The sequence below is a fragment of the Sarcophilus harrisii genome, chromosome 3, assembly GCF_902635505.1.
Source record: "Sarcophilus harrisii chromosome 3, mSarHar1.11, whole genome shotgun sequence".
NCBI lineage: Eukaryota > Metazoa > Chordata > Mammalia > Dasyuromorphia > Dasyuridae > Sarcophilus > Sarcophilus harrisii.
Genome location: NC_045428.1, coordinates 550,525,050 through 550,552,945, shown reverse-complemented (window position 1 = coordinate 550,552,945; position 27,896 = coordinate 550,525,050). Strand labels below are relative to the sequence as shown.

Sequence of the window (27,896 nt, the reverse complement as noted above, 5' to 3'; positions counted from 1 at the left end):
CATTCCTGCATGAATGATGTAAAAGCCTGTCAGAAATTTTAAGACACTGTTGGCAATTTACAAGTACTGCCAATGTTGCCTTAGAGAGATGTGAGCTTGATTTGAGAAGAAAATTCCAGATGGTACAGCTGTAAAAACACTGTAGAAATCTGGCTATTACGTAAGACTGACTTTCTCCCCTCAAACATACTTGGAATCACCAGATCATAGATTCAGAACTGGAAGAGATCTTAGAAGTCAAGAGATGGAGGCTTGCCAACCAAAGCATCTGCATTTTTACAATTTTCTCACAATCATAGAATGCTATCTAAATTCTTAACTCTATAATTGATATCATTAGAACCACACAGAGCAATAAATTCAATTTTATTAATATAACAAAAGGAACAGGCAGTACATTCACCATAGTCTAAGGCATTCTTTAAAGTTAATATGAAGAAGGAAATAAATTTCACTTTTTACATTTCCCATATCTCGGCATAAGATGTTTCTTTATACATTCAGACCAAACCCTGAAGCTCCATTTATTAACCTACATTTGTCCTTACAATTCCAGTGTTGAAAACTCCAAGCAAAAAGACTTAGAAGCAATGGGAGGAGAGAGACAGAGAGAGACAGACAAACAGACAGAGACAGAAAGAGGGGGAGGGGAGAAGGGAAAAAAGGTGAGGGGGGGGGAAGGGAAGAGGAAGAGAGAAAGGGGAAGAGAGGAAGAGAGGGGGTGGGAGGAGGAGGAAAAGGAAGAGTGACCTGCACATAACTCTTAACCAGTTCTTTCACATTTTATATGTGCTCATTCATACAAGTGAAAAATACTCAGAATTATCAAATCCTCTCTAGTGTTCTTTCCTGACTTCCCCCTGAAACTAGATACTCTGAATTCCAAAGTTTAATGGTTCCATCCCAGTGGTAGTGAAATACTTTTCTGGGATGGAGGCACTGAAAAACCCAAGGTAAGAGGAAAGACAATTTCAGACTTGGAGGTGTTGAGTGTACAAGGTTCTCTTTCTGGGAGGAAGTACAAAAAACCAAACCATGTTGTTTGGGGAGATCAGGATTACTCTTCCCCCATTTTGTCAATGGTAAAATTGAGGCACATGGGAAGGGTGAACTGCATGCAGTGAGGTAAAGGCACAGCTAGGAAGAGAATTTAGATATTCCTAATTTTAAATCCCTATTGGTGAGTCTAGCTTCTGACACAAGAGACTCTTCCAAAATGGAAAGAAAAACCAAGTTACAATCACTGGGTATTGGGAAAGAAAGGACCTTATTATCCAACTCTGACATTTATAGATGTATAGGCCCCAAGGGAGGAAATGATCAGCCTACGATCACATAATTAGTTATGGCAGAACTGGAATTTGAACCCAGTGCTCTTCCCACTCCATCAGAGCTCAGTACTCTTCCTGAACAAAACCAGAGCAGATCAGAAGCAGTCATCCCTGTTAGGAGATCTCCCCAAACCTAGTATATTTACAGAATTCTTCCCCCATAGGTTTCCTGATGTAGAGTTGATCCTGGGCTGCAGTGGAAGCTTTTCCCTCATGTGCACTCTCTGGTGTTTGTGGAGTGCAGCACCCTTACTGAAGCTCTTCCCACACTCAGGGCACTCGTGAGGCTTCTCGCCCGTGTGGGTCCGCCAGTGGGCACTGAAATGTGAGCTGTTGTTGAAGCTTTTTCCACAGTCACTACACCTGTAGGGCTTCTCCCCTGTGTGGATCCGCTGGTGCACAACCAGACTGGGGCTGAGCCTGAAGCTCTTGCCACACACTTCACACTGGTAGGGCTTCTCTCCTGTGTGGATTCTCCGGTGCGCGGTTAGGCCGGCTCCATCACTGAAGTTCTTTCCACATTCTAGACACTTATAGGGCTTCTCTCCTGTATGGATTCTCAGGTGGGTATTGAGGTGTGACCTCCAACTGAAACTTTTTCCACATTCAGGACACTTATAGGGTTTTTCTCCTGTATGTATTCTCTGATGTGTGATCAGGTGTGACCGCCAATTGAAACTTTTCTCACATTCAAGGCATTTGTATGGCTTTCCTTCTTCAGAGCATCCTTTTTGCCCTCTTGGATTTTTAAAATCCTCTTTGGCAGTCATTTTTCCTTGTTTTTCTCCTAATTGTCTCTCCCGTGGACTCTCTGGTTTGTACTCATTTTCACAGTTTTTCCCCCAGTTAAGAAGCCGAGTTCCATCTGCTTCTGATTCTTGGGGTTGCCTTTTTTCAGAAATGTTCTTTCTCTGAGTCTTTTCTTTGCTCTCACTCTGGATCCTCAACTCTGAGGAAAACAACAAAAATGGATGATTTCAACTAACCCAAAAAGTTACGGAAGACAATAGGAGAAGGGGAAGTTGACATCCAATTACACATTTCAGCTAGATTCATAAAACCCATTTTTAGGTTTTATGAATATATATGCAAATAAGGATTTGATATTAAAGTAGCCATTTTGCACATGAGGACAGAAAAAAAAACCTAAAAAAGTGTGCTCAAAACCATGTAGTTTCAGGCTTTTCTCACTAGTCTCCTCCTCCTATGCACTGCTCCTTCTCCAAACCTTACTCATATTTTCCTAGCCCAAAGAGCCAAATTCCCCCTTTACAATTCCATCCTTTGAGTTATTGTCTGATACAATACTTCCAAGATTGTCAGGTGCACACTTATTTGAGCTTTACAATAATTCTGGGAGATCGGCACTATAGACATTATTATCCTCATTTTCCAGCTGAAGGTTCATGGCACTTAAGTGATTTGCTGAGAGTTTAGCATTCTAGCCACCATTGCTGCCACTTTTTTGTTCGTCAAATCTCCCTGCCGACCATTTGAGGTCTCATTCACTTTCTTCTCCTGTGAATTCTCATAACATTTTTATTAGATAATATACAAGTTATCACTTTAGCTATAGACATGGAATTAGGGAAGTTTGTTTTTTTTTTTTTAATCTGGCATGTAAAGGTGAACTTGAGGTACCAGCTGGTCATTTAACTAGATAATGGCAAAGCTAGGACCTTAGTCTTATCCTCCCAATTATATTTTCTATTGTTTCATATTTTCTAATTTTCCTCAACTATGCTGTTAGTTCCTTGAGAGAAGGGATCATTTTATATATCTTTTCATAAGATCCTACTCAAAGTGCTTTGCTCAATGCTAAGCAAATAGCAAACCAAAAAAAAAAAAAAAGTGCATCGATTAATTTAGTTAATCAATTTTAACATATGGATGGAAATGAACCCAAATCTCTGACCTTCTTGTCTCATGCACTTGTTACTAAACTAGATAGATCCCCCCTGGATAAGGCCCATGGGTTGTGGGGTGAAAATGGAAGGGGAAGGCCATATTCCAATGAAAAATGAAACTTATCTTACCAGCTGAGAGTTGGAATAGAGCAGGGACCCCAGGATTCTTGGCTTCTCTGATAGTTGCTTCATCACTGTCACAGTCTTCCAGCATCTCCTCGCTGTGCCAACTACCTGGCTCCTGCTCTGCAGGGTCGGCACTGCTGCCTGCCTGCCGGGGCTGCTGTGCTTCCTTCTTCACTACCGCTGTGTGGGCATTCACCAGAGCATCCATGTCCTTGTAGAACGCACAGGTCTCTGGGGCGTGCTTGCTCCCTGCCTTCCTGTAGCTTGTCTGCAGGCTATTGAACTTGGTCCGACACTGCTCCAGAGTCCGCAGGAAGCCCCTCTCATGCAAGCGCTCAGCAATAGCCCGATACACCTGCCGGTTGGGGTGGTGAGTCCGGAGCTTTTCATAAAACTGAGATTCACTAAGAATTGCCAGGAAAGCCTTGGTTTCCTCATAGCCCCAGTGCACACCTGACATAGGAAGAAAGAATTTAAAGGAAAAGTTTCACTAAGAGGAAACATACAGGACTAAAGTTTTCCCTGGAGCTCTGTACCCTGTTTAGGACCTTTTAATTTTCTCCCTGTGCTTTGGTCACACCTGTGACCTGATCTAATCTCTTAGGTGGGAAGCTACTTGAAGGCATACAAGGATCTCACTTATTTTAGCATCCAGACCAGAGGGAACCTGGCCCAGCAGGTTCGATGAATGAACCATTGATTAAATGACTTTGGTAACAGCAACTACAAAGTGCCCAAACTACCAGGTAAGTAGGGTTTTTGGTGCATGACTGGTGTCTCATCAAGTTGTTCTATAGATTGAAACAAGAGTCCAAAGGATGTTGCCTGGCACTTAGTAAATGTGCACCGAGAGGCCAATCCAGGCTCTATGTCCATGAGGGACTTCTCCACCAATGGGAAGCTTCCTTCCCCAGGAAGTTAGCCAGCTGTTTATATTGGGAAGGAACGAAAAAGAAAAATGGAGTGTGTGGCTGTTAAACCCCATCTGGCATGCTCTGGATTCTCTGGGCCCTTTGATACACATTCCATTTTTTCCATATTTTGGTTTTCTTTTTTTAACAGCTCACAATGATCTCTCTGAGGTAAAGATCTGTCACATTGCCCAGTGAAGGTCCAGTTCTACTAGTCAGGAGTGATAATTAGACTTCCTCTGTCTAAGCAAATCAAAAGGATTAAACTACCTTTTGGAGATAAACATTTCACAGTTGTACATTATAACTCCACCCAATTATATATTAAAGAAAAGTGGTCTAGGCAGAAACTCATTCATACATAAAACTAAGGTAGGGGGCTCTGCCAGCTCTCCAGGTGGGGGTACAATATAATGGCAGATAGTTAAGCTATTCCAGCAAAGGCTTAGTGAGTACCCAGTACTCTCTTACAGTAGTTCCAACAACTGCAAGGATTCTGTCCAGGTCAAAAGTGAATACCATTTATTTTCCTGATAATGTTCTCTTTCCACCTTTGTGTCTGGGGTGGATCTGACGGTTTCTATGGTTTGCTCTGAAAATCCCAGCCCTGCAAAGAACTTGAAATTGTGGGGATGTGCATCAAATGAGGAATGGCTTAACAAGTTATATGAATATAATGTTCTATAAGAAATGATGAGCAAGCAGATTTCAGAAAAACCTGGAAAGACTTACATGAACTAATGTTTAGTGAAGTGAGAAGAACCAGGGAAAGATTGTACGCAGTAACAACAACATTGTGTGTGATGATGAATTATGACAGACTTAGTTCTTCTCAGCAATGCAATGATATAAGACAATTCCAAAAGACTTGTGATAGAAAATGCTGTCCACATCCAGAGAAAGAACTATGGAGTCTGAATGTAGATTGAAACATACTATTTTCACTTTTGTTGTTTTTTTCTTTTCTTTTGGTTTTCCATTTTATTCTGATTCTTTTTTCTTTTTACAACATGACTAATGTGGAACTATTTAACATGATTTTACATATTTACAATCTATATCAGATTGCTGACTGTCTTGAGGGGAGAGGGAAGGTAGGGAGAGAGAAAAATATGGAACTCAAAATCTTACAAAAAATGAATGTTGAAACTATTTTACATGTCATAGGAAAAAATACTATTAAGTGCAATTAAAAAAAAAGAAAAGAAAATTCCAACCCTGAGTAGAAATTTTACCCTAATACTGAACCACCCTAAACAGTGGTATCATATTGAAAGGGGAACCTGTTATGCTACTACTTTAGTTCCCCCAAAGTAAGAAAAGATCAGGGGAGTAATAATAATACATTATAATGAAAAATTATGCTTATGCCTGGGGAGAGCTCTCTGGTCAATTCTGCCTACTGAACCGAGGTCCTGATTTCTACAATGTTCCCACACCAGGAGTGCAGAATCTCACAGTAAGAAGAGACAGGTAGGCTATCTAACCCTATCTTTACTTTAACAAACATTTTCTCTACCTTGTATCTGATAAGTGATTATCTAGTTTTTGCCTGAAAACCTCCAGGGAAGGGAAATGCATAACCCCAAGGAGTAGCTCATTCCACTTTTGGAGAGTTCATTGCCAGAAGTTTCTCCCTTATATCAAGCTTAAATCTACCTCTTGGAAACATTATCTACCCCCTTGGGACCAAGCAGGGCAAGTGTAATCTCTTTTACATGTAACAGTCTTTTAAGAACTTAAACACAGATGCCATATTCATCCTGTCTTGTCTTCTCTGTTTTTCAGTTTTTCAATCAGTTCTTCTATGGCATGAAATTTTAGACCCTTCACTGTCCTGGTTGCCTTTTTCTATACACGTTTCACCTCATCAGTGTGCTTCCTAAAAGTTGGTGCCCAGAAATGAAAAAAATGCGGTCTTGACAGATGGGACTATTGTTATCCTAGTACTGGACATCATACTTTCTTTAATTTGGTTTAAGAATGCATTTTTCCAGCTACCATAAAATAATCTTTACACACATTTAACTTGTAACCCAATAGAACCCCCAGATCCTTGTTAGATAAATGACTATTTAGCCATTCATTCCCCATCTTATACATACTTAAGAAGATTTTTGGAATCTTACATATAAATTTACATTTGCTTTCATGTTACTTCATGTTACTAGATTTGACCTAATTAAACCTATTAAAAACCTTTCAAAATCCTGTCATCCAGCTTGTTTGTTACTTATACAGTCTCTGCCTTCTTTAGTACCTTCTTTATAAACATCTAACAGTTTTCCCTTAACTTTGTAAAATTTCTCTAAATAAAAGAGCAATTTATTGTTTCTAACAGGATTAGAACATGCTGATACTCTATGCCTTAGATCATTTTTCATTTTTTTTAGAGGCGGTACCAAGGCCTCCTTACTAAGAAATCCTTACCTGTTCGATTCTGGAAAAGGGATGTGGCCCTGGGATCTTTGGGCTCCTGGGTGAACATCTGAAGGCCCATTTCTTTCTTTTCACAGTCTTTGCCTGTGGCCACCTTTCCAGGGTTCTCATGTTCCCAGCTCTCTGGCTCCTGTCCCTGGGAGTCAGAGTCTCCATTCATACTTCCTAGGGGACAGATGATTTCCTTCATAGCACAAGTTGGTTCAATGGCAGTTCGGGAATGCATCAGGGCTGCTATTTCTTCGTAGAAGGGACAGGTCCCTGGGGGGTAGCTGGTTCTTGCTTTCCGGTAGCTGGTCTGGAGGTTTTTGAATCTATATCGACACTGCTCTAGGGTCCGGAGAAAGCCATGTTCCTGCAGCCTCTCGGCAATGGCACGGTAAACTTGGCTGTTTCTGTGACAGGTCCGGAGTTTTTCAGAAAATGAAGCCTCACTGAGAATTGCCAGAAAAACCTTGGTTTCTTCATAGCTCCAGTGTACACCTGCATATTTCTCGTCCTCTGCATTGCCCAGTTCCTGGTCCGCCCAGCCTTTTATTTCTTTCTTTGCTGAAGCCTCCCAAGGTTTTCCTTTATCCTTATTGGGGTGGGAATCTTTGCTGTTTTCTCTTTCCTCCGGTCTATGGAGATCTGAATTCCAAGAAGCTTTCCCTGGCTCTTCTTGATGGGCCACTTTGGATTTAGGATCTGGAGTGGCCAATAGAGAAGGAAATAAATAGCAGACATTATTACTGGTATTGGTAACTGATTCAATAAAAAAAAAAAAATTCTAAGTGTCTACTATGTGTAAGATTGCCTGCCCAGAGAATATTTGGGTTTTTTTTTTAACTTTGTCCTTGCTGATTTAACAATTTAGGGAAAATGAAAAGATAACCGTTCATGGATAGATAGAAACTCAGAACAATTTGCAGTCTGTACTATGCAAAGACTATGGTTTCTCTGGAGGAGAACATAAAAATTCTGTCTGTGTTGTGCATAAAAAGGCCCAGGCCATGGGTTGGTGCAGAGGGGGTTTAGGAGTCTCCCTTCTAAGGGCTTGTATTCCTCTCCCTAGCCTAAATTCTACCCATCTTTCAAGACTCTTCAAAAGGCTCCTGAACCTTGGTCATTCAAAGTGATATTTAGCTCTCCCTTTCCCTCCCCTCACTTCCCCCATCCCCTAACATATACTGCTTTTGTTACATAGACTGATATAGACTAGATTTAAGGCAATCTTTATACTCTCTCAGAACCTTATCTCACACTACTCACATTTCTCTCCTTTATATTAATTTACACTCCAATTTATCCCTCAAACATATCCTAGGATTACCTATCTCCGTGCCTTTGTTTATTCTGCTCCCTACCCCAGTCTTTTCTGATATATGACTTATTCTTCAAATGACATCCCTGAAACCTTTCCTGATTTTCCCAGTTCAAAGCAATTTCTCCTTGTATTTTATGCTTCTTTTATATATTTATCATCTCCTACATTTTATTGTTATTTGTAAAAAGTTGGAAAGACATGGATGAAAATCATATAGAATGGCTGGGCAATAGGATGGATTGTGATATGCATCAATGGAGAGAACACCTGCATCGATGCAATTACAGAGCCTCTGGAGTGTTAAATTTATTGATCTGCCAAAAGATACTTGACAGAGCTTTCTGGGGTATCACAGTCACTAGCATACTGGTTAAAAAGACCTGAGTTCAAATCCTGCTGCAGATACTTACTGATTATATGGCTCTGGACAAATCAATTAACCTCTGTCTGCCTCCGTTTCCTTATATGTAATGGGCAAAACAATAGCACTTACCTTACAGATTTGTTAAAAAATAAATATAATAAACATATACAAATGCTAGCTATTATTATTTTTATCATCTCCTCATCTCTCAGGTACACTTTGTATAGGACATCTAAATATTCCCATTTCTCCAAATAGGAGACTTTGCAGGGCTGCAAACTTCCTGATAACAATGACCCTATCATGCAGAATCATTAGAATGAGAGAATCAGAAAGGACTACTGGAGGTCTACCCTCATCATTCTACAGAAGAAACTAAGATCCAGAGAAACAAAAGGATTTCCTGAAAGTCACTTAGTTTATAGCAGACCAGGAACTAGACCTCGTTTTCTGATTCCCAAGCCAGTGTTCTATGCATTACATTATTATCCAGAATAAACTCATTCTCTGGTTAACAAAACTATCTCTCTCTCTCTCTCTCTCTCTCTCTCTCTCTCTCTCTCTCTCTCTCTCTCTCTCTCTCTCTCTCTGTCACACACACACACAGCAATCAGAGCTGACTCTTGGTAAGGAATATGACTAATTGAGGTAAACATGCAGGATATCTGTACTGTCAGTGGAACCATGTGGAAAGTGGTGGGCAAAGAAGCCTGCCTGGAAACTAGTTCTCATATTCACTGGGGCAAGAACTATCTAGGACTCTTTTTTTTTTCTTTTTTGTTTTTTATTTTCAATAATGTTTAATTTTCCAAATATATGTAAAGATCATTTCAACCTTCATTTTTATAAGACTTTTTAAGACTTCCAAATTTTCCTCTTTTCCCCTCCCCCACCCAAGACAGCAAATAATCTGATATACATTATATATGTGCAATTCTTTTAAATATAATTCCATATTTGTATTGACTCTTTTTGTATCCCCAGTGATTAGCATAGGTCTTGGCCTAAGAGTCCTCCCCCCCCAAGGCAATTGGGGTTAAGTGGCTTGCCCAGAATCACACAGCTAGGAAGTGTTAAGTGTCCGAGGTCAGATCCTCCTGACTAAAGGGCTGGTGCTCTATCTACTGCACTACCTAACTGCCCCAGTGAGTACTTTTAAAATGTTTAGTGATTGATAAGTCAGCACCTAAAGATCTCACAATAACATCCATACTTTTTTCTCCCACTGGCACATTGTCTTTTGTCATAGTTCCAAGAATCTGGGAATGCTAGAACTGAAGGATATGCAAAAACTGGGGCCAGGGAAATACAGTGATTTGCCTAGTGACCCAGAAAGTTGAGAACTCAGGCTTTTCATAGTATTTTCATCTTTTTTTATTTGTGATTTTTCCCCCTTTTGGCTTGATTTTTCTTACATAACATTTGTTTAAAAGCATTGCCCATATTTAACCTATATCAGATTGTTTGCTGTTTTGGTGAATAGGGAGGTAAAGGAGGAAGAGAGAAAAATTTAGTATACAAAGTCTTAGAAAAATGAACGTTGAAAATTATCTCCTTGTATTTGGAAAAATAAAACTATTAAAAGTAAAAAAAAGAACTCAGGTTTCTATTTTAAAAATTATTAATTATTTTTTAGAACTCAGGCTTCTTAATACCTCATATGCTCTCCACCCAACCATGCCATCTCAACAAATGCTTCTTTTTTCCTTTCTCCTTTATGACTGAACCCAATGTTCCCTTAATGAGGTTACATCATAGAGGAGTTATGGCTGGAATGGTGAATAGGAACTATCTCATATTTTATGCTCTGATTCTAAAACTTAAGAGAAGGCTTAGGTCCAAGACGAGAAGACACATACAAAGCTTTGTGCATAAACAATCAGCTTGACTCTAAGGTCTTTTATTTCCATTTTTTTGCAGTGTGAAATTCTGGGGATGAGCTTTAGAGGAAGTTTTTGTCAAAGTCTCACCATATACTAAAGGACAAGATGGAAAGTCAGGTTGATTTGTAATTTACTGAACAATTAGAACAAAAGAATGTTGATTAAGGGGCAGCTAGGTGGATAGAGCACCAGCCCTGAAGTCAGGAAGACCTGAGTTCAAATGTGACCTCAGACACTTAACACTTTCTGACTATGTGACCCTGGACAAAACACTTAACCCCAATTGCCTCAGGGGAAAAAAAATCAATTAGTGCTAAGCAGGAATAGGATTTCTAGGATCTTGCTTGAGGGTTTTGTCCTTGGTATAGTTTTGGCTACCACCTTTTATCAATGATTTAGATAAAGGTATAAATGGTTGTAGATGAAGCTGAAAGACATAACTACACATTGACAAAATCAGATTCCCAAAAGCTCTGAAAAATAGTCTGGGAAAATGGTTTAATCTAATAAAATTATATGTATTCCTGCCATATTTCAAGTCTTTGGATAAAAAAGGTCAAATGAACAAATTGAGGATGAAGACAGGGCTTGACAGCTCAAGTTACAAAAGACTCGGAGGTTTGATGAAAGTTTTCAGGCTTATTGACATTCAATGACATGCAGTATGTTCTCAGTCTAAGTAGTAGCTAATATAATAAAAAATACAAGTGATATTAGGATCCAACCTATAATATTAATGAAAATAGGATAAAGCATATTAATAAGCTTGAACTTGCACATAAGGACCAATATGAAAGTCATCAACCAGAAAATAGAAGATCAGAAAGAGATGTGGGCTGGTCATATAGTTAGAGAGGGTGATGGGATATCCTGAGAACTGCACCATCTTCATGGATTATTAAAAGACCCAGAGAAGGGACTCTTGTATATTAGATACATCTTTGATAGACGAAGAATCACAAAGGATGAGAAGGTATTGATATGTGGTATTATATACCATCAGAGATAGGACCCAAATCAATAAGATTATGAGATTTAGCAACATAAATAGAAAGCTTCTAGGTTGAGGAAGAAGAAAGTCAGGAAGGAATTCATGTTTGAGTAAAGATAGGAGGATTGAATGATCTTTGAATTGCTTCCAAGTCCAGTATTCTATGATTCTATACTGATCACACCACATCTGTGACATATACATGCTGTACTTTGACTAGGTTGAAGGAATCAGGGATGTTTCACTTGGAGAAGACCTGAGATTGAGATAAGGAAATGGGGGAAGAGAGGCAGACTTATTTTGCTTGGTTCCAGAGGGATCACAGCAAGTTATAGAGAAGCATAATTTGGCTTAATAGAAGGAAGAAAAATTTATTAACTGTTAAAACAGTTTAAGAATGGAGCAGATTGTTTAGGGAAGTAGTAAGGTTCTATTCCTGAAAGGCATTCAAGCAGAGGATGAATGATCTTGGTGATATTGTAGAGCAGATTTATGCTTTGGACAGGATCTGGCCTTAAGTATCCCTTCTTGATTTAAGACTTTATGTTTCTACCACAACTTTTAGACAAACCAGTCAACACATGTTGATAAAATATGTACTACAGCCAAGATAATTAGGTGAACAAAAGACTGATTATCTGATTGGATTCAGGAAAGAGGCCATTTTCACAGTGTTCCCTTGGTGGATGACTGAGACAATATCTGACCAAATAGCAGCCATAGATAATCTGGCTCAGGCCAGTATGATAAACTAAACCATCAGGAAATACTTGTTTATCCAGAATGCTTAGGGAATAGAGGTCTTTTAAAGTACTGAATAATTGAGTTATATGCCACGTGTGGGTCAATGCAATTAATGAATTAGAATTTAATAAAACATGCCTAGTAACACTAAAAATATAATTGACTTCATAGAAAACTGGCATTTGCAAAGCACATTTATATACACATTTATTCATCTGATCACCACAACAACCTTGTAAGGTGGATACTCCAGGGAATATTATCTCCATTTTTACTAGAAACTAGAGTCAGGAGAAGGTAAATGACTTATCTGTGTTTACTCAATGAATATGCATCAGAGGCTGCATGTGAAACAAAGCTTCTCCTGACTGCAAGTCTGGCATTCTGCTCTCTATCTGTATTGCCCCATACAATACTATGGTAAAATCTCTTTGAAAGCTCAGGATCTTGCAATACTGCTTGATCATAATTATGTACATTGATTATTACTGGACAGAATCATTAAATAATAAATTCAGTCCTTTATGTATATCTGACAATTTGAATTTTGGAGGAGTAGAGCCAAGATGGTAGAAAGCAGACATGACTTTCTGTGACCTCCTCTGACTTCTCAAACCAACAGCAGATTAAGCCATTGAACTGGTTTTGGAGTGACAGAACCCACAAATATTTGGAGTACAACACATTTCCAGAAGATACTCTGGAAGGGGTTCAGAACAGGTCTGTTTCAATCAGGCGGGGGACAGTGAGCAGAACCCAGACTGCAGTGTAGGGAGCCTGGGGCAAGGAGCTGGGGCAGCAAGCCAAAGTGTTGCTGTGTCTGCACACTGGGGAATCTTCTGTGAGGTTCTTAGGCTACTCTGTCCTGGTTGCAAGCAAAACGCAAATTGTAAGTCCCTGACCCCTAGAAGAACATGGGACCTGGCCACAATTATCTAGCACCAGAAGTCACTCAGCAGAACTGTCCCAAGGGAAACTAAAGCAGCTGCTGCTCTTTGCAGACCTTAATCCTTTAAAAAATGAGCAAAAAAGCAAAAAGAACTCTCACCATAGACAGCTTGTATGGAGAGAGAGAAGAACAGACCTCAAATCCTGCTGAGGTTCCTAAAGGCAAATCAACTCCAGATGAAGCCCCAAGGAAATATGAGCTGGTCCCCATTTCACAAGGTTTTCTTGGAAGGTTTCAAAAAGGATCTTAAAAGAGAGTTAGAAGAAAATGGGGAAAGGAAATGAGATTTCTGCAAGAGGGGATGGAAAGGGAAAAATAAATTATCTGAAGAAAACTCCTTAAAAAATAGATTTGATGAAATGGGAAAAGCATGTAACTCCCTACAAAACAGACTTAGTGAAATGGAAAAAGCATATAACTTCTTACAAAATAAACATGAAAAAGATACCAATTCACTGAAAAACAGAATTTGTGAAATGGATAATTTGAATTTTGGGTAGATAGGAGTGGACTTTACAGAAGAAACTTTTTTGTATTATTGTCAATGTTTATCTCAGGAATATTACAGTGTTCTTCCCTTTATCTTTTGCCCTCAATAATCTCAAATCAATGATACTACCATGAAGAATTTGGCTATTGACATTTATTTTCTTTGAGTAATCTGGCCATGGATAGGTAAAAAATACATTCCCATAACTCCCTGTGAGGGAGGGAAATGACAAGAACTATTACCAAATAGGGGCCACTAAAACACAAAGAAAGTGTCACAACATCACAGGCAAAAAAAGAAACAAACTCCTCTTTGTGCTGATGCTGGACAGAAGGCATTTTTATGAGATCCTTACCGTAGCAGCTAGAGAATGGATCTTGGGAGTTTGGCACCTTGTCTTGATGGGTCAATTCCTTGCTGATCATTTCATCCTCATCACAGTCCTCTCTCCCCTCCTCATGCTCTCTGTTCTCTGGTTCTTCAGTTTCAACGTTGCTGTCCCTTTGTTGAGATGGAGCCCAGGTTTCTCCCAAGGTGTCAGGACAGGAAGTGGAGGTGTGGGTACTCAGTAGGGTGGCCATCTCTCCAAAGAAGGCACAGGACTCAGGGGCTTTGCCAGTCTTTGCTTTTCGATAACTCATCTGGAGGTTTCTGAACCGAGAGCGACATTGCTCCACTGTCCGCAGGAAACCTTGTTCCCACAGCCGTTCAGCTACTGCTCTATATACTTGGCGGTTTCGGTGATGGGATTGGAGAGTTTTTGAGAACTGAGCTTCACCAAGGATTGAAAGAAATGTCATGGTTTCCTCGTAGCTCCAGAGGACTCCAGAAACTTTCGTGTCTGTTCCATTACACTGTTTCTGCTCCTCCTCCCAGCTTTTGACTTCTTTCCTGGCAAATGCTGGGCCAGAACTTATTTGTTCTCCACTTGTGTGGAAATCTCTTTGTCTCTCTGTTTCTTTAGAGCCCTGGAGATCTGAGTCCCATGGATCCCTTCCTTGCTCTAATGGCAAAGATCCCTTGGTCTTGAGAACTGGAAACTCTGCTCGTAAGAAAGCAAACGAGACATGACAATATATGATCATTATAAAACGGCTCTTGGAGTTCAGTGGGATATGAGAGGGAGATTCCTAGGGAATGACCAAGAGACCACAGTGAGATCTTCAAATCATTGGAAGAGGGGAATAAGGAAATTTAGTAATTTGGTCACAGTGAGAGTTTCATAGATTTGTATGAGCTCAGAGTCTCACCCTGGGGAGAAGAGATAAACAGAATACTCAGGCCATAAAGGATTGTGGGAATGATGTAATGACCACATTTTATAGATGAGGAAACTAGGAACCAGAAAGATTCACTAACTTTGCATAAGGTCACAAAGCTGGCCTTTGGCAGAGACAAAACTAAAAATTAGCTTAAGAAAATATGCTAGGTAGGAAATGATTTGTCAGGAGTTAAAAAATTGATTTAAGTTATAAGGAGAAGTCCAAAGACATCTTTAAGAAATTCAAGTCTTGTGGCAGTTAGATGATGTAGTGGATAGAATACCAGCCCTGAAGTCAGGAGGACCAGAGTACATCAGACTTCAGTCATTTTAACACTTCCTAGCTGTGTGAACCAGTGCAAGCCACTTAACCCCCAACTGCCTCAAAAAAAAAAATTCATGTCTTTTGTTCATCAGAGAACTCCTTTCAAGAGCACAAGAATGCACAAACTTTTAATTTACAAAGAACAAAGAAAGCTAATCAACTATTAAAAGGTACTGCTTAAACGCAGGGGATCACAAGCAATTCAAGGAATTATAGAAAGTCAAAACTGGAAGAGTACTTAAAGCTCATTTGGTCCAAAGGTTTCATTTTATAAATAAGGAAATTAAATCTTAGAAAGAACTGACTTGTCCTTGGTTACATTGCTAAGAAGCAGCGGGATCTGGGGTATGGATCCAAGTTTCTAGCCCTCCCCTCTGCTATTACTGGTTCCAGGGGAGACAAAGTTACATCATTTCACCATTTGAGTTGGACAAGGTTGTCAGGATCCTCTGCTAGAAAGAGTCAATTTAGTTAGAAGCAGTTCAGAGCAGGCATTTCTTACTTCCAGTTGGCGGTTTTGTCTTGCAGAGATGCACATTTCAACCTCTTTAAACTCAAACAGATGGTCTTTATCTGTGGATGTGGACCAAAGAATACAATGACAAGCAGTTAACTTTCTAATGATGAGTCTACCTACCATGTGAGCCTCAGAAAGCAGGTACCTAGTGTAGCACCTAATCTATACCTGATACCAACCAGAATTTGTATTTTACTGGTAGTTTTCAAAAGTCTAGAACCCTGTCTACAGCATTGTGAGACAGGATTTTAATAGAGAAGGAACAGGGCACCAACAAAATAAGCTTGTATTACAATTTCACTGGGTAGAGTTAAAGAATATGTTGAGTTCAAAACTATTTTACTTTGCTCTTTTTTCTCATTTTTTTGTCTGTGCCTAGAGTAAGACACTTTTAAAAAAGGAAATCGGGACCAAACAGAAAAGGAAGGACTTAAAGATATGAAAACTCAGAAGTCTGTGAAATGTACCTCTAAGAAGAATTTAAACAGGGGGAAATAGAGTGATTTTAAGGGCAAAGAACAAGCTTGAAGGGTATTTGGAGAGCCTTTCCAGTCTATTACAGACATTGAAAACCAAAAGCCACTCACTTTAATCCTTCACAAGGCACTGGTCTCAGGGAGGTGGACACCCTCAGAAGTCTCAGGGAATTATGAGTTGTAGACACCTGAAAACTCCTCCTTTATGAGAGAAACAAGTTCTTACCCAGTAAGGGCTCATTCCTACAATTGTCTTCCTTGATGTCCTCCTGGAAGTCCTGAGCAGGATTTCCATGGCCTGGGGCTTTCTGTGAGAGATATAAGGGCATATCCTTAAGTGTCACCAATCCATACAACTCTCAGTCAGGACTCAGAATTCACAGGAGTTTCATATTGCCTGATTAAACAATAGGAAGAGCTTGAGGTCCAAAGGGAGGAATTCAGGAAAAATAATTGGTAGGATGGAAGATCGTCTAGGGAAACAGTATTACATTTGGAGGAGTCTTAAAAATGAGTGAATAGGAGAACTGTCAAGGATGGGTCTAGTCTCCAAAGTACAAACATTTCAGGGGAAAAAAGGCAAATCACAGCTTACCTGGGATTCAGCTACCATCTTGCAGTTACCAATGTTCCTCATTTTAGGAAGGGCTTTAGGAAGAGAAGTTAGGCTGTCTAAGAAGAAAAAGGAGCTATTTAAATTCCAGTTATATTATTGGACACATCAATTCTGAGCATCTGCTGCTTTGTATCCAATTAAGACTATCCTTGTAGCTAATATGGATATGACTCTACTTGGTCTTATTGTACTTTGGTTTCAATGACTTTATGTGCTTGACCAAAACTGATGTGCTCTATGCATCAGATGGTTATCCCGATCTGGAGCTCATTGCTTCCCAAAGTCTGGTTGTGCTGATTCTCTCTGTGAAAATTGAAAGGGAGAGCCCATCTTCAGAGTGCCAGGACAAAAAAAAGCCAATCATCTATGAGGGGTAATTACTCATAGCAGCAAAGGTAGCCTCGTCTTGTATGATGCTATTTAGCAGAAAAGCTAGACTCCCCCTCAGCACTTCTTCCCTAGTCCCATCACTTCTCCAAACCATGGATCCTTCTTGCTACCATAGGCTCCTCCCCAAGCCATTTTAGAATACATTCTCTGCTTCTCACCACTCTTGTGCAGGGGCTTGGGCTCCTCCATAGGGCTCAGTTGCTCCAGGGGTTCCCAGTAGGGGCTCTGTATTCCTTTTTCCTGGGAGGTTCTCTCTGGCTTGATCTCTGCTGAACCTAACTGGAAGCTTCATGACTCCTGTGCTGTACCCAAGGATGCTGGTAATTCAGATAGCACTTCCTTGTCCCTGTATACAAAAGATGATCTGGCGGTAGCACCTTCCCATCAAGGAATCTCTTGTGGTCAGGGGATTCTTGGTAAAATCAAAGTGAAAACTCCCATAAGGAGACAGAAGAATAATTAAAGTGGCAATGATGTTGGATGTAATCACCTGCCCAGCACTTTACAGCTGACATATACCACTTTACCTGTTGTTACCTCACTCACTCAATATCCACAATGGTCCTGGAAGATAGGCAGTGACAATTCTTGTTCCCATTCTACAGATGAGGATACCAAGTCTTGGGGATGCTAAATGCCTTGCCCAGGTTGCACCATGGCTAAGTAGCAGAACTGGTACTCAAACCCAGATCTTCAGACCTCAAGTCTAAAGATCTGTCCACTGCACCACACTGCCTCTATGATCAAATCTATTTCATTCTGAGGAGAGCAATTTGTCCTCTATAGCTTTTAAAAACAGAGAAACCAGGACTAGGATAGGCAAGTGCCCTAAAATCAAGTTTTTCCTGACCAGTAATAAGGTAATTAAAAATTCTTATTAAATCATTCCCAATGGAAATTTTTCTCCTGGGATTTGGAAGCAGGGCTAAAGTCAATCCATTTTGGACACACTGGTGAGGTTGCTCTTTAATAATTAATAGCTTTATGGATGTTGAATCATGTTGAGAAGAGAAATATGACTTTCTAGGAAAAACACCTCAAAATCTGAAAATGTCATCATAAACATCCCTTTAATAAGATATATTGCAATAAAAGACTATCCTAATAAGTATGTAGAACCCAAACAAAATTTTGTATACCAGCTCAAATCAAAATTACAAAAAGAGAGAATATTTCTTTAATATTACCATTTTTTATAATATCCTCATCACTTTTTAATGCTTTCGTCTCCTGAGACACACAGTGACCCCACATTATCATCCTTCCTTTCCATGTTTTACCCCCATCACTGGAGCACCCTATTGGACTACCAAATGTCAATTAAACTGAACTTTAAAAAAATTCTTATAAAGCACTTACTCTATGAACAGGGTGTCATGAGAGAGGAGAAAAATGATATACATCCAGCTGGGACAGTCAAGGAAGACTTGAAGGTGTAAGATCAGAAGTGGGTGTTGAAGAATGGCTATTTGGATAGTTAGAGGGGAGGTCTTAGGTATTCTGGGCTGGGTCTTTTAAAGCACGATTAAGGGGACATTACACTGACCATTTTGGTTGGAGTATAAGACATATGTAAAGAGTAGATAAGCCCAAGAAAAGTAGCCTGGGCCTGACTGTGAAGGGTCTTGAAGCAGGAGGCTTATGACCTTATCATGCTGGTAAGGGCTGAGTTGGGGGGCGGGGGAGAGTTACTCCTTGGCTATGGCATGAAATCTTAAACAATTTTGATGATGCAGATCTCTCCCAAGAAGGCACTTCATGTATAAACCTTGACTACAATTGGTACCCAAGACACTGCTACATGTCATAGGTTTGGTGAGACCCCATCTCTTCCCTTCATAAGGTCAGTCTAGAAATGCTCTGAAGGTGGTCAGAACTGAGAATCTGTCCTGGAGTGGCCGGGATTAACCTTTGTTGGGAACACGCTACAGATAACAGGATTACTACGGAGCCGTTCTGGATACTTTGGTTTCTGCAATGGTAGAGCTAGAGGAGATAGAATGAAACAGATCCAAACTTGTCAGTCAAAGGAATGGTTTAGACAGAAAAGAAGCAACAATCCATTAACCCTTTGGGGAACCTTCTAAAGTTGGCTCTTCCTGCACCATTGTCTCATAATCTCAAGATTGAACATGCCTCCTGGAATGTCACTTTCAAATAAGGATTATCTAGAGTTGCTCCCAGTCCTTTTATACACCTTGGTCTATATTTGTAACTATAGGAAACTAAAGCAAGGGGATAAGACCAAATCTGCTAATCTAGTAACTCTAAAACATATATGAGATTTCTTTTGGATTCAGGCATATGTCATTTATATGAAGTGTAATATAAATTAAGGACTCAATTATTCTTAAGTACCATTCAGATATACAGAGGACCCAAAGTGTGTCTTTCCAAGAAATCTGAAACCCTTCTTTCAGAAGGAATAGCAAAGGCTGGGATCTCATTGATCTCTACAGCATAAAATACCCAAATTCATTTTGGCTGAGACAATTCTAAAAGAACAAAGCATATGTTGACCGTTAAAAATCTGTAGCTCAGAATTTCCCAATAGGCAATGAGGGAAAGATAAGAATGGAAAAAAGTCAGAAATTACAGATATAATACTGAGTCTCTAAAAGTCATCTAGCTCAAGCCATTCACTCTATACCTAGCAGATGTTTAAGAACATTCATTTTACAAAGAAAATGAGGCCTACTTAGAAGAACCAGAGTTTGAATTCAAATTTAGCCTTCTTTTCATTATCCTTAGTTTTCTTTTTTTCTTTCTTTCTTTTTTTTTTTTTTTGCTGAGACAATTGGGGTTAAGTGATTTGCCCAGGGTCACACAGTTAGGGAGTGTTAAGTGTCTGAGGCCAGACTTGAACTCAGATCCTCCTGAGTTTTCAAATAAACCAAGCCCTAATTAAATACCTATGAGGTATGAGGCACAAAAGCAAGTAGAGCTTGTGGGAAGGGACTTCATTGAGATTCTTAGATTTAGGATGGTGGCTCTGGCAGAATATGGGATACAGAGAGAGAGAGAGAGAGAGAGAGAGAGAGAGAGAGAGAGAAGGAAAATGCTAAGATTTTCTATTGCCCCACCTATTGCACAATTGCATTCTTCCCTAAAAATACTACCTTGAATTTATTTTCTAATTGTTGCCGTATCTTCTCCCATGTTATATTCAGAACAACCCTCTGAGGACAGACTCAGCATCTTCATTACAGTTGAAGAAACTGAGCACAGAGATGGAGTGCCTTGCCCAGCTGGCTTGAGTTGTGCTGGGATTGGCATCCATATCTCCCACTTCCCAGAGCAATGCTCTGTCCATTACACCATGTTGCTCTCACCCGCTGAGCTGATCTCCTGGGGTCATTCTGCCAAGCCTTCACTAAGGTCACTACCTCCTCGATGTTCTTGGGATGATCCTACATCCAGGTCTGCAACATCTCTGGCAAAATACTCAGGAACTGCTCCAGGACCAGGAGCTCCAGAATCTGTTCCTTTGTCCGTTTCTCTGGCTTCAGCCACAAAGAGCAGAGCTCTTGGAGTCGGAAGAGCACTTCCTGAGGCTGAGTGAACTCTTCGTACTGGAGCTGCCAGAATTGCTGGTAGGGGGCTTCACAGTGAAGATCATATCCCCAGAGATGAGGGTCCTGATCCAAGAAGGAATCCTCCTCCAGTTTTACTAACAGGAACTCCTCTTGATATGATGGGGCAAGAACAGCAGACATTGTTTGTTTGGGGGGATCAATCTTGCAGGCATGAATCCTAGAGTTCACATCTCTATGTGTCTGAAAAAATTTACTTGGAGCTGCTCCTGGAAGACATGGCTGGGGCAGGAGGGGGAAGGACGCAATGGGGAGAGGCAAGAGAGAGAGAGAGGACTGAGTAGGAGAAAAAACAGGAAAACAGAAACCTAATTACCAGGTCCCTCAAGAGTTTGTCTGTGTTTGGTACAAATTATTTGCCCTGTATTTATTACATTTGTAGCAAATGAATACATAGTAATATACTTTGATAAAACATACAAATAGAGTATTTGAAAATAATTTGAAAACAGATTCAATATTATTTAAAGTATCAAAGACTAGTAGGATAGAATATACAGCATATCTATGTAAATATAGTTGTTGTTCAGTTGTTTTTCAGTCATGTCTGATGGTTTTTGATCCCATTTTAGGGGTTTTCTTGGCAGAGACTAGAATGGTTTGCCATTTTCTTCTCCAGCACATTTGATAGATGAGGAAACTGAAGCAAACAGAATTAATTTGTCCAGTATCACACAGCTAGTAAATGTCTGATACCAAATTTGAACATATCTTCCTGACTCCACGTCCAGTGCTCTATCTCTTGTGTCACCTAGGTGTTCTACCCATGTAGATAGATCTCAAAACATTATATATATATATAGTTCTGAAATTGTGTGCTGAAAAAAAGGTATTTGAGAAGAACTGCCCTACTTTGCTGTTCTCTGCATGTGATATTTCATCCTCCCCTCATGTGTCACTGCACAGACTATCCCTCATGTCCAGAATCTTCTCTTTCATCCTGGAAGACTTTACTCTTTCAAGGATCAGCTTACATGCTGCCTCTTTCAAGGTATCTTTCCTGATTTTTCCAATTGTTAATGCTTCCCCACTGGATGAAACAAATCATTTTGTATTTAACTGTCTATGTACATGTTGTTTCTCACCTGGAGAATTTAAGTTTTTGAGATATTAAATGAAACAGAGACTGTGTCTGCAGTGCCTGGCACACAGCAGGTGTTTTAATAAGTGCTTATTGAACTGACTTGGTGAGTGAGTTCCAAAGATGCCTTCACTTATCTCTTCTTGGAAGATTTGACTTTCTTGCCAAAGAAAGTTGAAAAGCTTTGAACCATATGAAGTTGAAAAGCTATGAACCATAAGAATAGCCCAGTCTATTCAGTTATCCTGAGGATACATAAGAAAAGTACATCTTAAGTAGTTAGAAGGAATGAACAGTTCTCAAAAGAAGCATAGTGAATTAGTAACAGCTATATATGAAGAACTGCTCCGAGTCAGTAAGAGAGAGGCAAATCAAAACAATTTTGAGGTTTGACCTCATACCCAGCAAATTGGCAAAAAGGACAAAAGGTGGACACTGTCAATGCTGGAGGAATTATGAAAAAGTAGGGCCACTAATATATTGCTGGTGGGGCTGTGATTGGTCCAACTATTCTGGAAAGCAATTTGAGATTATACTAAGAAAATAACTAAACTATCTAATTTCACTAAAAATTGAACCTTTGCCACTACTCACTGCAAGACATACCCCCCAAATGTCAAATATACCAAAACATTTATAACAGCTCTTTTTGTAGTATTAAAGAATAGAAGATGCTCATCAATTGGTGAAAAGCTAAACAAGTTCTGACAGATGAATGTAATAGAATATTAATAGATGTAAGAAATGATGATTTTAAAAATACAGAGAAGCTTAGGAAAACTCATATAGGCTGATATAAAAGGAAGAAAAGCCAGTAATACAATATCACCATTGATTATAATAACATAAAAAGAAATAATTATGACTAAACTTGACCCCAAAGAAATGTCTGAATGTACCTTCTCCTAGAACACAGCCTAGGAATGTATCTTAGTTAATGTGATTAATAGTTTTGTTGTACTTTTATTCCTCCTCTGCTAGGCAATTTAGGAGATAGAGAGCTAGGTCTCAGATACTTGCTAGCTTCATGACCCTGGGCAACTCATTAAAATCTCTGCCTCAGTTTCCTCATCTGTAAAAATAGTGATAATAATAGCACCTACCTCTCTTTTCAAAGGAGAGAATATTTTTAAAGCATTTAGCTCAGTGCTTGGCCCAGAGCAAATGGTTTATAAATGCTAGCCATTGTTATTATTATAATAAGATGGCTTTCTGTGAGGGAAAAAGAGTATTATATTGGGAAATGAAGGTAATATAAAAACAAATAATACCAATACTAAAAGATTATTAAAAGTATCCTAGGGATAATAGAGATCCATAGTTTCTATCCTCAAAGCACTTGTGATTTAGTAGAGGGTGATAAAACAGAGACAAACACACACTGCATAAGCACAAGTAAACTAACAGTAATAGTCATTCATGTTTCTGTAGCTCTTTAACATTTGTAAGACACTCCTCACAACAACCCTTTGAGGGTAGATAGTGCCATTATCATCCCTGTACACACAATAGATATGAACTGCACATGGTACACAAATAGATATACATAGCAACTATGTCTGTAGAGACATAATTGCAAGTGTGGGAAGTAAGCGCAAAGAGCATGGGAGTAATTGGAGTCAGGTCATTAAACTGCAGAGAAGGTCTCAGGAAAGAAGCTGAATGGGGACAAGGGTTAGCTTGGGTACGCTGGGCAGAGAGAGTCAGAAGCAAAAGGAAAGGGAAAAAATTGAATACTATAAATCAAGGGCTTGTAGTAAGTAAGAGCATTAAATTAACAGAGGGGCCTTTAAGTTCCAGGATGTATTAGGTATTCTAATTTGCTCTGAGGACAACTGAGCACTGCAGGAAAATCTTAATATGAGGGTGACATTAAACTATGATAAAGAGAATCCTTATAGGAAAGAGTGAGAGCTGGGACAATTGGGAGACAGGTTTTTCAAGTAATAATATAAGCAGTTGACATTTATAGAGCACTTTAAGGAGTACAAAATGCTTTATGCATATTCTCTCATCTGACCTTCACAACAGCCCTATAAGGTAAATGCTATATTATCCCCATTTTACAGAGGAAAAACCAAGGTTCCATTGCCCAGGGTTCAGACAGAGATAGCATGTGGAAGTGTGGTGGAAAGTAGACGGAAGATAGCACTTTGGCTGAGAGCTATATTTCATTTAAAAATCTTTCATATTTCATTTTACATGAAATGAAAAACTTACATAACCAGAATCTAATTTACAAAAATAAACAGAAGAACAAGGTGACAGACTAGTGTGAGGGTCAAAGGTTTGAGTGAGGATAAAGATAATGCTTGATTGAAGAAGAGTTGGAGTAAAAGGGGGTAAAACAGGGAGAAGAGAAAGAGACATAATGAAGTATGTCGGCAGATCCATCTTCTGAACCACCCACCAGAGAGGAAAAAACTGCAGTCTCCCTGTTGGACATAAAACAATTTTCATTTTATATCTGCAGAACAGAAAAATTCAATCCAAATTTGCTTCAACAAAAAACTAATCAAGTGATTCCTAGCGTTAAGCATTATATTCTAAATTGGAAGAAATACAAAGATAAGACATGAACCATATTCTCTTCAAGATTACAATCTATATTGTATAGCATAAGCAGCACCAATATTAAATAACACACCATAATTAGATAAGATAGGTATAAGCAAAATGCTGTGTGAGGTTTAATGGAGGAAAAGGTATTACCTACAGGGGTGAGAAAAATCAAAGAATGCCTTCTGGAGGAAGTGGCATCAGACTTTAAAGGAGAGCTAAAAATCTAAGAGGCAATGTGGGACAGGAAGGCAAGTCCCAGCAAAGGTTTGGAGGCAAGAATGGACAGGACATGAGAGTATTTGGTTTGGCATCCTGAGAACATGGGAAATGATATGAAATAAGATGGTGGCAGAGAATGGATGTTTTTGAATGTCAGGATATGAAGTCTAAACCTGATCTTCTAGGACATTAGTAGGTTTTGGAGCACCAAAATGATATGATCAGATTTATGCATTAGTATAGAAATGGCATTGAAAACTACACTAGTAACAGGGAAGGGAGGAAGTCATAGAGAGGAGTAGGTAGTTAAAAAGAGAAGAAGCAAAAATTGTTTGATCTGGAGAAGAAAAAGGGAGCCCAGGATAAGTGCTTTCAAACGTTCTGCTTGGATTTCAGAATTAAAATAGGATCTAAGGGGTGTGAATGGAAGAGAGGCTGATTTCAGTTAGATAAAAGGAAAAACTGTCCTATAATCAAAGTTACCCTAAAGGGAAATGAGCTGTGATAAGAAACTCATTGAACACATTTCCAGTGGACAATAGAGTATCACTTGATGGGAAAGTTATTCAAGAGTGGTTTAAAAGAGATGATTTCCAAAGTCCCTTCAGATCTAAGATTATATATTCTATGATCCCTTAGAAGCTAATAGCTGAGGGGTAATGGGGAGTTCTATGATAAAATTCTGGTAATGGAAATAAGGAGGGATGGATAAAGAGATAATGAAGAAGTAGCATCAACAGGATTTGGCAAGTAGCTGATTACATAGAGATAAGAGACAAGAACTGTGATTTGTTAGCTGTAGAGAACTTCTGGTTAAGAAACTCCCAAGTACCAGTTCAGGCTGGCACTTTTTCTGCATCTTTTAGTCTTAGAGGACTGCCTAAAGCACTAAGAGGTTTGAATGACTGTCTAAGGTTAAAGAGCCAACTAGAATCCATGATCTTTCTACTCCTGAAGTCAGCTCTTATCTACTGATATGAGGTCAACTCTGTAATTATATATTAGATATCTGATATTAGATACTGATATTAGAACACTAAGGTTTTATATTTGGGGGTCTAGGTAAACTGTGGAATCATTGACAGAAATAGTGAAACAAGAAGTAATTACAACTTTTGGGGGTAAAGATGAGAAGCAGCTGGACTTTACATAGTTTGAGATACCAGAAGGATATGCAAGTGGAGATTTTATCTAGGCAGTTTCAGATGTAGCTGTAGAATTCACAAAGCTGGAGATAAAAATTTAGAAGTCCTTTTCATAGATCTGATAATTGAAGCCTTGATAGCTAATTAGCTTACCAAGGGAATGTAGAAAGAAAAGAACCAAGGGTGGAAATTCGGGAAATATTAAAGGGTAGAGAACAATAAATCAGCAGGGATTGGGAAGTAGCAGTGTGAAAAGCTAACGGAGGAAAGAGAATCTATTAGGAAGGAAGTGGTGAACAATGTTAAATTCTTCAGAGAGTCAAGGATAATGATTGAAAAAAAGTCACTGAATTTGGTATTTAGGTCACTAGTGACCTTCAGAAGAGTGGAGACAGAAACCAGATTGCAAAAAGCTCAGAATAGAATGGGGATAAGAAAAAAGAGTTAGAATTTTATTTCCCTCAGAAAGCTTGGTCTGGGAGGAAGAAGAAATGGGTGTTAATGGCTGAATTCATTAGAAGGGTTAATGAAAGATTGTTTTTAAGAACTGGAAGACCTGAACATGATTGCTTGTTGAATGAATAGATGGGAAGGAGCCAGTGGAGGGAAGATTCAATGTGAAACAAAGGAGAGAGGGAAGGAAGGAGAGTCATAGAGAATGAAGGAGGCAGGAAGGGAAGAAGGAAGAGAGAATTGAAGAAATAAAGGGAAAAAAGAAGAAAGAAAAAAGAAATAAAAAGGGAAAGTTAAGAAGAAAGAAAGAGAGGGAATGTTAGGAAGAAAGAAAGAGAGGGAATGTTAGTTGACACAAGGTCCTGGAAGAGATAAAAAGGATGAAAGATTAGTTTTAGCAAAGAGTGAAATTGGCATAATAGGCAGAGAGCCTGACCACAAATAAATTGTAGCATTCTAGGTAACTCCCAAGGCTATGTTACAAACTAAAAAGGAATAAGGGTTACTTTTGAGAGAAAGAGAATGCGTTATGATGCTAAGATTTAAAGAATGAATGAGGGAATTCTGGGAACATGGCTTTAGTCCGTTTAATAAAGTAGAAGGTTGTTGTTGTGTGTGTATGTGTATTAAGGTTCTATATTTTTAATTTATAGAGGGCGAAATCATGAGCTCAGTAAGCAGAAAGGGATCCGGGCAGGACTCTCCCTTAATTTAGATATTTTGTATTAGTATCTATACAAAAGCTTTTCACTACTCCATGCCGATCCACTCATTCATTTAATAAGCATTTCTCAGAAGCCTACCGTGGGAAGAAGCGGAGACCTTGTGCGGACAGGAAAAAGTCTCAATTTACAGCTGAAGAACATGAAATACGGAGAAGGGAAAAGGTTTGGGAAGGTCGCACGGATACGAAGCCGAAATTCAACAAGCACTGGCTGAAGGTGCAGTGGACAGAGCACTGGAGGCAAGACCACCACCAGTTCGGATCGGACCTTGGAAGCTTGACCCGGGATAAGCACCCAATCTGTCTACTTCTCCACGGTAAAATAGAGACAATAACTGCCGACTCCCAGGATAGTGGGGCCAAATAGCATTTCTCAGGAGGTATGTCAGTGCTATCTATTAGTATTTGTTAAGGGCTTTTGGACCGTCCTGAAGGTAAAGGACAAAGGGGAAAAAGAATTCGAACCGCGATCCCCACACTCCCGATCCAGTTCTCCTCCCACTGTTTGGGGGCAGTTTCTCCCAACACGTAACAAACATTAAGAGCCAGGAGAAAAGTGAGTAAGGGGGTAAAGTGTCATCTATGGGCCCTGGATTTGGGAGTCGGAGGACCCGGGTTCGAGTTCCCTCTATGCGAGGCATAACTTGGGTGGCTGTCTCTTCGCCTCTTGGGACTCAGTTTGCCCGACGGCAAAAGGGGGGAGGGTTGGATCAGATGGCCTTTGCGGTCCCTGCCGGGTCTGAGCGCTGAAGGTGCAGTCGGAGTTCCCATGAGCTTCAGTCTTCCCAGCTGTAAAATGGGCCGCTTCGGGGTCTGCTCCGGTTCCCGGGCCTCGAGCACCTCTTCGTCCAAAGCGGCAGCGGCGGTCCAGGACATTCGTCCCAGTCCGGCTGGGGGAATAAAGCGCCCCCGCCCCGCCCCCAACTCACCGGCCCCGACCCAGCGGTCTGTCCAGATGCCCGGTTAGCTTTTCGACTCGGCTCAAATCGGAAGCCTCCGAGGGCTCCACGCGCGGGGAACACTGGGACTCCAGGTCCTTGTGCCGCTTCTCTCCCCGGAGATGGGCGATACTCTGGACTACAACTCCCAGGGT

General features: G+C 39.8%; 1 protein-coding gene across 4 annotated transcripts; it reads right to left on the bottom strand.

Moving 5' to 3' along the window:
* Positions 1-349: 349 nt before the first annotated feature.
* Positions 350-27,896, bottom strand: LOC100917940 (zinc finger and SCAN domain-containing protein 20). Of its 4 annotated transcripts, none has more exons than XM_023500258.2 (8): positions 27,733-27,896; positions 17,185-17,372; positions 16,616-16,692; positions 16,247-16,328; positions 13,797-14,483; positions 6,706-7,401; positions 3,368-3,817; positions 350-2,280 (listed from the first exon to the last, which is right to left on the bottom strand). In XM_023500258.2, exons 2-8 carry the CDS (start codon positions 17,213-17,215, stop codon positions 1,427-1,429), a joined length of 2,877 nt encoding a protein of 958 aa, XP_023356026.1. In that variant the 5' UTR covers positions 17,216-17,372; positions 27,733-27,896; the 3' UTR covers positions 350-1,426. The 4 variants fall into 4 exon arrangements, with proteins under 4 accessions (XP_023356026.1, XP_031818225.1, XP_031818224.1 ...); XM_031962365.1 differs by lacking the exon at positions 27,733-27,896 and adding an exon at positions 20,359-21,205; XM_031962364.1 differs by lacking the exon at positions 27,733-27,896 and having other exon boundaries at positions 17,185-19,803.

Coding starts and splice junctions, on each gene's coding strand:
- LOC100917940 (XM_023500258.2), bottom strand. CDS start 17,215: ATGGAGGAGCCCAAGCCCCTGCACAAGAGTG. Junction 16,693..17,184: donor CAAGCCCCTGCACAAGAGTG/GTGAGAAGCAGA, acceptor TTTTCTTCTTAG/ACAGCCTAACTTCTCTTCCT. Junction 7,402..13,796: donor TCCATTCTCTAGCTGCTACG/GTAAGGATCTCA, acceptor TGGCCACTCCAG/ATCCTAAATCCAAAGTGGCC.